This window comes from Acipenser ruthenus, chromosome 9 (genome assembly GCF_902713425.1).
Source record: "Acipenser ruthenus chromosome 9, fAciRut3.2 maternal haplotype, whole genome shotgun sequence".
Taxonomy (NCBI): Eukaryota; Metazoa; Chordata; class Actinopteri; order Acipenseriformes; family Acipenseridae; genus Acipenser; species Acipenser ruthenus.
In genome coordinates this window covers 60,268,544-60,281,388 of record NC_081197.1, presented here as the reverse complement: position 1 = coordinate 60,281,388, position 12,845 = coordinate 60,268,544, and the positions used below count along the sequence as shown (strand labels likewise).

Genomic DNA, 12,845 nt, shown 5'->3' with positions numbered 1-12,845 from the left:
AAAGTGTACTGACTGACCCCGTCTCTCCTTCACGATGTATTCGGAGTATTGCACACATTCAAAGTGTACTGACTGACCCCGTCTCTCCTTCACGATGCATTCGGAGTATTGCACACATTCAAAGTGTACTGACTGACCCCGTCTCTCCTTCACGATGCATTCGGAGTATTGCACACATTCAAAGTGTACTGACTGACCCCGTCTCTCCTTCACGATGTATTCGGAGTATTGCACACATTCAAAGTGTACTGACTGACCCCGTCTCTCCTACACAATGCATTCGGAGTATTGCACACATTCAAAGTGTTACTTTGTATCTTACTTTCAATTCGAAAACAAGCAATTTCGTGCCCTTGGTAACTGCAGGAGTTGAATATGTTTTCTTTCCCGAGTCCACACTGTTTAGTTCAGCATGGAAACGGTAAACTGAAAGATTCCAGATGGCGTGATATTTCTGCACATCCTGGGAGATTTCTTGTTTTTCTGTGTATTTATTTATTTTTAGAGGCTATGATTTCAAAGCACCCTGACATGCCGAAGTCGGAGGACTGCGTGAGCTCAAGGGACTGGCTGCAGAAGTATGGCTTGAAGGCACAGAAGCTGTTATTTTACGATGCTCTAGGCGATTGCGCCTTTCCCCATTCTGATGGTGTCATTGATGTGAAATCCAAGCCAGCTGATGAGAGCTTACACACTGATGCTGTGAGTAATAAACTCTAGACATATCAATTCATCCCCAACCAAACCCTACATGTCATTATCTTCCAGGTAAGGATATGTCCCTAAATATTAATCTGGCCACCCTGACCCTGATCCTAACCCTGATCCTGATGCTGACCCTGACCCTGACCTTGACCTCAACCCAACCCTTTAGAAACCCCTGAACAGTCCCATAGAGGTGGCAGTCTTGAGAGGATATAAGCTATAGCTTCAGTATAAATGCTGTAAATTGTCATTATTTTGTTCCCATCAGGAAAAGAGAGACAAGCTTGTCAATGCCAAATACTGCGACAAATTTGCTCACACAAAGTGGAGAGATGGATCAGTGGTCCACATGTATATCACTGCCGAGAAGTGTAAGTGGTATGAAGGAAGGATGAAGACAGCTCTTGATCACTTACAGAAAAGGTCAGCAAATTAGTGACTTAAACATGGCACTGTAGAGTGCTGCTGTTTCTACACCTCCTGTATTTCACATGGACATGCAATTGTATTCCTTTGTGTGAAGAAAGCCCATGAAATATATTGCTTGATGAAATGAATTGCATTTAATGATCTATAGAAGGTTTTGATCTGTAGAGTTAAACTGGAAATGAAAGGTACCAATCAGCAGTTATTCATGTGTCAGTGTTGAATGGAGATATGCAGTGACATCCCACATTATTCAATGTTGAATGGAGATATGCAGTGACATCCCACATTATTCATGTGTCAGTGTTGAATGGAGATATGCAGTGACATCCCACGTTATTCAATGTTGAATGGAGATATGCAGTGACATCCCACGTTATTCATGTGTCAGTGTTGAATGGAGATATGCAGTGACATCCCACGTTATTCAATGTTGAATGGAGATATGCAGTGACATCCCAAGTTATTTGCAGCTGCTTGCTATACTGTATATGGCTGTGATTTTTACAGCATGTGTAGTGATGTGCTCAACACGTTATTGAATAACATGCAACCACAATGGCCAGTTAACAAGCACACATGTGCTTTTGCCTGTAGGCAAGTCTTTAGTACAGTAGAGTAGATTTGGAACAAACACAGCACAATCGTCCTAAATGGCACCCTAGCACTTCACAGAGTTACCAGATGAGCATCATTCCCTTCTTATATTATAAATATGAAAACTGAACCCTGTTGCATGACTCTACCAATTGCACCTGCCTTTGTGCTGCCGTTGCCCCTTACAGGTCACTACATTGCCACTGGAGATCATGTGGTGAGGAGTAGCCTTGGAACAGCATGACACACTTTGAGTAGCTACGGCCAAAGCATAGTAAAAGCACGACAAAAACAAGGCGAAGCAGGAATGATGCTTTGCAGATGTGCCATAGTAAGATGATGGCCGGGTATCATTCGCATCATGAAACATGCAGGTTTCTGTCTAGTGGATTATAATAGAGATTAGAATAACGTTCCTCTCATGGCAGGCTTGACTGGCTTCAGACTGGCAGCAGGGAGCTGTTTGGAACAGTTCTTGAGGATCAGGTGTACGTCCTCATAGACACTTCGGAATCTATGAAGGACAAGCTGCCAACAGGACAAAATCTTCCAGCTTATGCAGGTTAAAAACAATAGTGCCCCTTGATAATTTTATGAGGTTGTGATTTTTTAGAATCGCCACTGCATGCAACATCACATATAAACTGTTAGCTCTGCATCATTTACAGGAACAACTCCGACACAAAAGCAAAGTGAACTTCGTGAAGTTTGATTCCCGCGCTGTCGCCTGGTGCGATCGACAGGCAGAAGTCAATGAACACAATCTGGAAAATGCCTGGCTTTGGGTAAAAGGGTTTAAGGTAAGCACACATTTACAGACTATCCAAAAACATTGAAACATGAGCACTTTACTAGGAAGTGCATTTCTGAAATTTGTAAAAACTATTTCAAAGCCATATGGGGTACGGCATGAAAAAGGAGAAATCATTCAAGTAAACATTTCAGTAAAATGCTGTGTTTGTGTCTTTGACTTTTTTAAAATAAATCCTCCAGGGAGTTTCATTTAAATGTGGAAAATGCACAAGCAAGTTCCTCGCATACAGCTATCAGTGCCAGTAAATAAGATGCAAGGATTTGTTAACGGATAATTACAGAGTGCTGAGCTTCACTGGAAACCCTACAACAGGGAGGTGCATAGCGAGGAATATTTCAGCTTGGAAAAGCAACATCTATAAAGCTGAACATTAATAGTCATTGAAATACAGCAGGCTCTCAATAGCGTGGCTGGCTGATTGCAGTCGTTCTCTGAAGACTAGGAGTCAATTGAAAGACAATGGTTTGTGAGAGAGCCCTGGAGCAATGTGTTTGTTGAGGGTGGAAGCTGATTGGTGGTTTGCTGCAGGTGGGCGGTTCTACAGACACACTGGGAGCTCTGAGGCTGGCCCTGGCTGATCCTGGAACTCACGCGGTCTACCTCCTCAGCGATGGGAGACCGGATCAGGTACTCGCAAGCAAGACGACCGCATCCCAAACACCAGGGCTACAAGAAAGTAGATGCAGCCAATTGCACTGAGTATCTGGAGTAATAAAAAGGATTAGATGAATAATATGTGTTGTACTGCTGGATAAAACCCAGATTCCTGAAGTGTTCATGCAAGCCAAGGCAACACAGGCTGAGCTGGGCTCAGCTTTACCTACTGACCTTCAATGCATTGGTCCTGTAATAAGGGGCAGTAGTGGCACAAGGGCAGATACAATGTTATGAGCCGTTGGTGAATTTGGTAGACGGTGTGATGAATATACACTGGGACTCTATTGCGATACCACGGTATCGTTTCAGTGCCAGTGTGCTACCAGAGTATGACCTGAATTTAAACTGCATTTCAACTAAATCCTATCATATCTTTTTTTTTTTTTACTCACTCCTACAGATCATACCTATGGACAAGATAATTGCCTTTGCTTACATAATTCTAAATCGAATATGAGAAAAGCAGGGCTAATAATGTGTGGAAATTCCTATACTTACCTTGTGTATAGATATCACCCCAGTTCATATTACAGAATAAAAAACAACACCTAACAGCGTGTGTCGGGCGCCTCTTATTATAGCATCAATCACTTTGACAGTGTGAGACACCACTCACCTTCACCTTCACACCCCTCAAAGATAAGAGACCCCGACACATTACTTCCACAGACGTGGAGATGGACTAACCTGGGATGAGAGACCCCGACACATGACTTCCACAGACGTGGAGATGGACTAACCTGGGATAAGAGACCCTGACACATGACTTCCACAGACGTGGAGATGGACTAACCTGGGATAAGAGACCCCGACACATGACTTCCACAGACGTGGAGATGGACTAACCTTGTGTCTTGTTTCTATAAAACAGCCTCCGAAGACGATTCTGGCTCAGATGCATCTGCAGCCTCCGGTTCCCATTCACAGCATCTCATTCCACTGTGCTGATCTGGAAGCCTCCAGGTTCCTGCATGAGCTCTCCAAGGAGACTGGGGGCAGGTTCCATTGCTACCAGTGTGACATCACAGAGCCCCAAGCTCCTCAACCATTTGTGGTAAGAGTCTTCACTGGTATTGAGTACTGTATGCACTGTAGCTATCAGGGTACTGTTTGCACTGTAGCTATCAGGGTACTGTTTGCACTGTAGCTATCAGGGTACTGTATGCACTGTAGCTATCAGGGTACTGTATGCACTGTAGCTATCAGGGTACTGTATGTACTGTAGTTATCAATACAGTAATTTTGCAGTTTCCCCTGCGTTTACTATACATTGTCCATGGTTTACTATGCATTGCCCATGGTTTACTATGCATTGCCCATGGTTTTCCATGTTTTTTAATATGCTGTACCATTCCTCTCTGGGTTTACACTGTTGCGTATGGGAGCTTGATATCATTGTGAAGTTCATTCCAGGACCTCAAGCTGTAGCAGTTAAAGTATTCGATCAGTGCGCTCTGAATGAAGTTATTGTGCTTTCTGTTTATTAGAGTGAAGACACGTATCTTTTAAAGAAAGAAATGGAGCAGGGGAAGCAGGACCTGGACAAAGCGCTGAAGCTTCAAACCGAGTGCATGATGTTGGATTGGTACCACAACGGAGACGAGCAGATACAAAACAGGTACTCTCTGAGACTGAACACAAGTTACTGTCCTCTGAGACTGAACACAAGTTACTGTCCTCTGAGATTCAACACAAGTTACTTTACTCTGAGATTCAACACAAGTTACTGTACTCTGACACTGAACACAAGTTACTGTCCTCTGAGATTCAACACAAGTTACTGTACTCTGAGATTCAACACAAGTTACTGTACTCTGAGTATGAACACAAGTTACTGTACTCTGAGTATGAACACAAGTTACTGTACTCTGAGACTGAACACAAGTTACTGTACTCTGAGTATGAACACAAGTTACTGTACGCTGAGACTGAACACAAGTTACGGTACTCTGAGATTCAACACAAGTTACTGTACTCTGAGATTCAACACAAGTTACTGTACTCTGAGATTCAACACAAGTTACTGTCCTCTGTGAGATATAACGCAAGTTACTGTCCTCTGTGAGATTTAACACAAGTTACTGTACGCTGAGATTCAACACAAGTTACTGTCCTCTGTGAGATTCAACACAAGCTATTGTTAACATCCAGACGAGGGTCTGGCTATACCTACAGCAGTACCAGTGGTTTGTTTTTCTCTATTACCAGAAACCAGGAAAGACCCCACAGTGCCTCCATGTTTCAGTCCAGTGCTGAGGATCTTGAAATGGCTAAGAGAGCCCTGCCGGCACTCCCCTGGACCCCAGCCTCTCATCGCAGTCACAGGGACAGGGATCAAACCCACAGATCAAAGGATCTGCAAAGACAGAAGCTTAGACATGCAGGTAGGAAAAGAAAGGAAACCCCAGTATTCTTATGCATCTGTAATGTACAGCACTGGGGTTGAGGTAACCCTAACCCTGTCAGCAGTCCCCTGGACCCCAGCCTCTCATCGCAGTCACAGGGACAGGGATCAAACCCACAGATCAAAGGATCTGCAAAGACCCAGTACCCGTGTTCAGTATTATTATGCATCTGCAATGCACAGCATTGGGGTTGAATGTCCTTCTTTGACACCTGCTCTCTTTGTGTTCATTGCAGCTTATACAAGGTCCAGTCTGCTGCGATTCCTGAGCAATGGTGTGGGAATCAGTGGCAAAGACAGCACTCTACAGGAGTGGATGCTGCCAGAAAACCAGGAGCTTTTTAAAGGGAATTTAGCAAAACAAAGTCAAGTACTAAATGGTAAGTTTGGAAAGTGCATCCCAAATAATACATTCCCCCACCGAGGCAGAAACCCCCTGCTGAGTGGATAGAGTGGAGAAGGTCGCGTGCGTGCGTGCGTGCGTGCGTGCGTGTGCGTGTGTGTGTGTATGGATGTATGGATGCATGTATGTATGTACGTATACACAGTACTATACTTATTGAGAAGATACGATTCTGAAGATATACAAGGTGTCAGTCTGTCTGTCCGTACATCCGTCCATCTGCATGTCACATTACATTCTTGCATTAATCTGGAGAATTGCTTCTCAAATTGTGCTTGTCCATGTCATTGCTGGTTCCTGTTCTTTACTATTCTGTTGATACATGTCATGGTGAGCAGCTTTTTAATCACACTGATAGCGCCGATGTTGAATATACAACTGTAGCGATGTGGGATACTGACTGAAGCAGATGTAGCATACAATACACCTAACTGGAATATGGTAACATAACACATTAGAGTATCACATGGTAGCCCTGAGGATAGCTGAATGCATATGCTAATAAGCACTTCATGATTCATGTTGATCTGCTTGTTAGGTAGGTCAACATTCTGAGAAAATAACAACCTACTAAATCAGGAGAAAATGAACCAGTTCAAAATATTACAGCTGCTTTTGGCATAACGGCCATTTGAGAATGTTGCCCATTGAGTTTTTTATTAATAGTGTACATTATTATTAGTGGTACTTTTTTGTAATGAATTCTTTTGTGAATCATCGATAGATTTCTACTTTAAATGAAATCAGCAGCTCATGCTGCAGCGTGATTCTAAGAGCTCAATTCCAATCCCTTCTCATCTTTTCAAGGTGTTAAATGCTAATTACTGCAGTGGAGTGGCCTCTTCTAGTACTATAATTATTATGTCAGCCTGTGTTTAATCAATGCTTCATTTCTTATTGCAGGACTTCATTTAACAGCAAACAAACAGACTCAGAAGAAAGCAAAATGCAAACCAAAGGAGCGAGTCCACGAGCGCTGCTTGCCTTTTCATTATCTTGAGGAGCTCAAGCTGCAGTATTAAGTTACAGTGTTGAGATTGGATGGTTTATGAACAACACGCATACCCTGTAAATGAATGAAATAACACACAATAATGCTCACAGACATGTCTTGTTTTTTCTTTAAACACAACACATGCTTGTTCTAGTCTGAATAAAAGATCCAGGTACTTCGGACAGTAATGCAGTACTACAAACTCAGCAAGCCAGCAGACACTCTGTGTGTGTGTGTGTGTGTGTGTGTGTGTGTGTGTGTGTGTGTGTGTGTGTGTGTGTGTGTCCTGTAACAAGGACAGCACAAGCTTCTGAGCTGTGTGGTGAAGGAAATGGAAAAGTATATTGGGCCCCACATAACCCCAAGTTTGTACCCCATGGCTTAAATACTGGGATAAAATGTACCACTGAAACGTATGCAAAAAGACTTCATTTCCCAGGATACCTCAACAAACAGGAAAAGGGCTGCTGGGTTAAGTAATCAATGACTAAGAACAATCAGTTTAGGCAGGTGCTCTGAAACAAGGTTTTTTAAAACCCAACAAACATGTATTTTGATGTTTCACGTCACTGTTTCCCTTCCTCCCTGTGTACCATCGCTGTGGATGGAGTGCAGTGTCTTTAACCCGTGGAAAACCAAGCCGCACACATTCATTGCTGCTGTTTGAATGCAGCTTTGAGGTTTTATAGATGTGCTTCAGTGAATGGGTTAACATGCTTTACACGATAGGGTGGAAGTGGACATGGATTATTTCTGCATTTGTATCCTGCTTCATAACTTTGCTTCATTCCTGTGCAAACACATTTTCTAAATGTTTTTATGGATTTTTTTCTACTGTACATAGTACACTGTCTAACAAACACTGCTATAGATGAAGCACTGAGTCATATAACACAGATGAAATGGATCTGATCAACTGTGCCCTGCTGTGAAGACAAAGCTGGCTTTTGTTATAGCATTGCAAGGCCCCGGGGAATCCCCTCGACTTCCTGTTTGTTACAATCCCAAGAACCACACATTGCTTTCTGATGCAATTCAGAGTATTCCCCGGGATGGGCTTATCCCAGCAGAACAGAGGCTGATCAAATCGACCACTTCATTTCTTATGTTATGTCTCCGAATGTATAATTATGTCTTTTATTCACTGTGTTTGTGTGTGTGCTTACTGGTCACTAGAGGCCCTTTTAACTCGTCTTTTCTCTCTTGAAGGTCTTTGGACATGTCCTCAGCTCGCTGGCTTCAAACCAATGGTTTGGTTGCCAGAAGGCTCACCATCATGGATGCCTTGGCACCTACAGCTGTGCCGCAGACCGCAAAATACATTCCCATATTGGACAAGCACGTTTGTTCTAAGGTGTTTGATGAGGTGAGCCCCTGGTTTCTTTGGTTACAATGGAAAACCCTGCAGATTCTGAATTGGACTATTTCAATGACAAGTAATTGGTCCCCAGGTGGGAGGTGTACTGTATATCTAGTGCAGGTGGATGTATGAATATCCATACATACTGATCTAGTGCAGGTGCTCATATGAATATCTATACATACTGATCTAGTGCAGGTGCTCATATGAATATCTATACATACTGATCTAGTGCAGGTGCTCATATGAATATCCATACATACTGATCTAGTGCAGGTGGATGTATGAATATCCATACATACTGATCTAGTGCAGGTGCTCGTATGAATATCCATACATACTGATCTAGTGCAGGTGGATGTATGAATATCCATACATACTGATCTAGTGCAGGTGGATGTATGAATATCCATACATACTGATTTAGTGAAGGTGGATGTATGAATATTCATACATACTGATCTAGTGCAGGTGATCGTATGAATATCCATACATACTGATCTAGTGCAGGTGGATATATGAATATCCATACATACTGATCTAGTGCAGGTGGATGTATGAATATCCATACATACTGATCTAGTGCAGGTGCTCGTATGAATATCCATACATACTGATTTAGTGAAGGTGGATGTATGAATATCCATACATACTGATCTAGTGCAGGTGCTCATATGAATATCCATACATACTGATCTAGTGCAGGTGGATGTATGAATATCCATACATACTGATTTAGTGCAGGTGCTCGTATGAATATCCATACATACTGATCTAGTGCAGGTGGATGTATGAATATCCATACATACTGATCTAGTGCAGGTGCTCGTATGAATATCCATACATACTGATCTAGTACAGGTGCTCGTATGAATATCCATACATACTGATCTAGTTCAGGTGTTCGTATGAATATCCATACATACTGATCTAGTGCAGATACTCGTATGAATATCTATACATACTGATCTAGTGCAGGTGCTCATATGAATATCCATACATACTGATCTAGTGCAGGTGGATGTATGAATATCCATACATACTGATCTAGTGCAGGTGGATGTATGAATATCCATACATACTGATCTAGTGCAGGTGGATATATGAATATCCATACATACTGATCTAGTGCAGATACTCGTATGAATATCTATACATACTGATCTAGTGCAGGTGCTCATATGAATATCCATACATACTGATCTAGTGCAGGTGGATGTATGAATATCCATACATACTGATCTAGTGCAGGTGGATGTATGAATATCCATACATACTGATCTAGTGCAGGTGGATGTATGAATATTCATACATACTGATCTAGTGCAGGTGGATATATGAATATCCATACATACTGATCTAGTGCAGATACTCGTATGAATATCTATACATACTGATCTAGTGCAGGTGGATGTATGAATACCCATACATACTGATCTAGTGCAGGTGAATGTATGAATATCCATACATACTGATCTAGTGCAGGTGCTCGTATGAATATCCATACATACTGATCTAGTGCAGGTGAATGTATGAATATCCATACATAATGATCTAGTGCAGGTGGATGTATGAATATCCATACATACTGATCTAGTACAGGTGCTCGTATGAATATCCATACATACTGATCTAGTGCAGGTGGATGTATGAATATCCATACATACTGATCTAGTGCAGGTGCTCATATGAATATCTATACATACTGATCTAGTGCAGGTGGATGTATGAATATCCATACATACTGATCTAGTGCAGGTGGATGTATGAATATCCATACATACTGATCTAGTACAGGTGCTCGTATGAATATCCATACATACTGATCTAGTGCAGGTGCTCGTATGAATATCCATACATACTGATCTAGTGCAGGTGGATGTATGAATATCCATACATACTGATTTAGTGAAGGTGGATGTATGAATATCCATACATACTGATCTAGTGCAGGTGCTCATATGAATATCCATACATACTGATCTAGTGCAGGTGGATATATGAATATCCATACATACTGATCTAGTGCAGGTGCTCGTATGAATATCCATACATACTGATCTAGTGCAGGTGGATATATGAATATCCATACATACTGATCTAGTGCAGATACTCGTATGAATATCTATACATACTGATCTAGTGCAGGTGGATGTATGAATATCCATACATACTGATTTAGTGCAGGTGCTCATATGAATATCCATACATACTGATCTAGTGCAGGTGGATGTATGAATACCCATACATACTGATCTAGTGCAGGTGAATGTATGAATATCCATACATACTGATCTAGTGCAGGTGGATGTATGAATATCCATACATACTGATCTAGTACAGGTGCTCGTATGAATATCCATACATACTGATCTAGTACAGGTGCTCGTATGAATATCCATACATACTGATCTAGTACAGGTGCTCGTATGAATATCCATACATACTGATCTAGTACAGGTGCTCGTATGAATATCCATACATACTGATCTAGTTAAGGTGGATGTATGAATATCCATACATACTGATCTAGTACAGGTGCTCGTATGAATATCCATACATACTGATCTAGTGCAGGTGCTCGTATGAATATCCATACATACTGATCTAGTGCAGGTGCTTGTATGAATATCTATACATACTGATCTAGTGCAGGTACTCGTATGAATATCCATACATACTGATCTAGTGCAGGTGCTCGTATGAATATCCATACATACTGATCTAGTGCAGGTGAATGTATGAATATCCATACATACTGATCTAGTGCAGGTGGATGTATGAATATCCATACATACTGATCTAGTGCAGGTGCTCGTATGAATATCCATACATACTGATTTAGTGAAGGTGGATGTATGAATATCCATACATACTGATCTAGTACAGGTGCTCGTATGAATATCCATACATACTGATCTAGTGCAGGTGAATGTATGAATATCCATACATACTGATCTAGTGCAGGTGGATGTATGAATATCCATACATACTGATCTAGTACAGGTGCTCGTATGAATATCCATACATACTGATCTAGTGCAGGTGGATGTATGAATATCCATACATACTGATCTAGTGCAGGTGAATGTATGAATATCCATACATACTGATCTAGTGCAGGTGGATGTATGAATATCCATACATACTGATCTAGTGCAGGTGGATGTATGAATATCCATACATACTGATCTAGTACAGGTGCTCGTATGAATATCCATACATACTGATCTAGTGCAGGTGGATGTATGAATATCCATACATACTGATCTAGTGCAGGTGAATGTATGAATATCCATACATACTGATCTAGTGCAGGTGCTCGTATGAATATCCATACATACTGATCTAGTGCAGGTGCTCGTATGAATATCCATACATACTGATCTAGTGCAGGTGGATGTATGAATATCCATACATACTGATCTAGTGCAGGTGGATGTATGAATATCCATACATACTGATCTAGTGCAGGTGAATGTATGAATATCCATACATACTGATCTAGTGCAGGTGGATGTATGAATATCCATACATACTGATCTAGTGCAGGTGAATGTATGAATATCCATACATACTGATCTAGTGCAGGTGGATGTATGAATATCCATACATACTGATCTAGTGCAGGTGGATGTATGAATATCCATACATACTGATCTAGTGCAGGTGAATGTATGAATATCCATACATACTGATCTAGTGCAGGTGGATGTATGAATATCCATACATACTGATCTAGTGCAGGTGAATGTATGAATATCCATACATACTGATCTAGTGCAGGTGAATGTATGAATATCCATACATACTGATCTAGTGCAGGTGAATGTATGAATATCCATACATACTGATCTAGTGCAGGTGGATGTATGAATATCCATACATACTGATCTAGTGCAGGTGGATGTATGAATATCCATACATACTGATCTAGTGCAGGTGAATGTATGAATATCCATACATACTGATCTAGTACAGGTGGATGTATGAATATCCATACATACTGATCTAGTGCAGGTGGATGTATGAATATCCATACATACTGATCTAGTGCAGGTGAATGTATGAATATCCATACATACTGATCTAGTGCAGGTGGATGTATGAATATCCATACATACTGATCTAGTGCAGGTGAATGTATGAATATCCATACATACTGATCTAGTGCAGGTGGATGTATGAATATCCATACATACTGATCTAGTGCAGGTGAATGTATGAATATCCATACATACTGATCTAGTGCAGGTGAATGTATGAATATCCATACATACTGATCTAGTGCAGGTGAATGTATGAATATCCATACATACTGATCTAGTGCAGGTGGATGTATGAATATCCATACATACTGATCTAGTGCAGGTGGATGTATGAATATCCATACATACTGATCTAGTGCAGGTGAATGTATGAATATCCATACATACTGATCTAGTACAGGTGCTCGTATGAATATTCATACATACTGATCTAGTG

General features: G+C 41.2%; 1 protein-coding gene across 1 annotated transcript in view; it reads left to right on the top strand.

The window, feature by feature from the left end:
- Positions 1-12,845, top strand: part of LOC117405314 (von Willebrand factor A domain-containing protein 3B-like) — a 57,469-nt gene that overhangs the window by 10,585 nt on the left and 34,039 nt on the right. Inside the window, 12 exon segments of the mRNA XM_059030401.1 lie at positions 506-702; positions 974-1,128; positions 2,157-2,261; positions 2,263-2,290; positions 2,397-2,528; positions 3,071-3,169; positions 4,071-4,253; positions 4,687-4,817; positions 5,408-5,583; positions 5,840-5,983; positions 6,910-7,021; positions 8,210-8,366. Of these exon segments, the coding sequence (XP_058886384.1) occupies positions 506-702; positions 974-1,128; positions 2,157-2,261; positions 2,263-2,290; positions 2,397-2,528; positions 3,071-3,169; positions 4,071-4,253; positions 4,687-4,817; positions 5,408-5,583; positions 5,840-5,983; positions 6,910-7,021; positions 8,210-8,366 (1,619 nt within the window).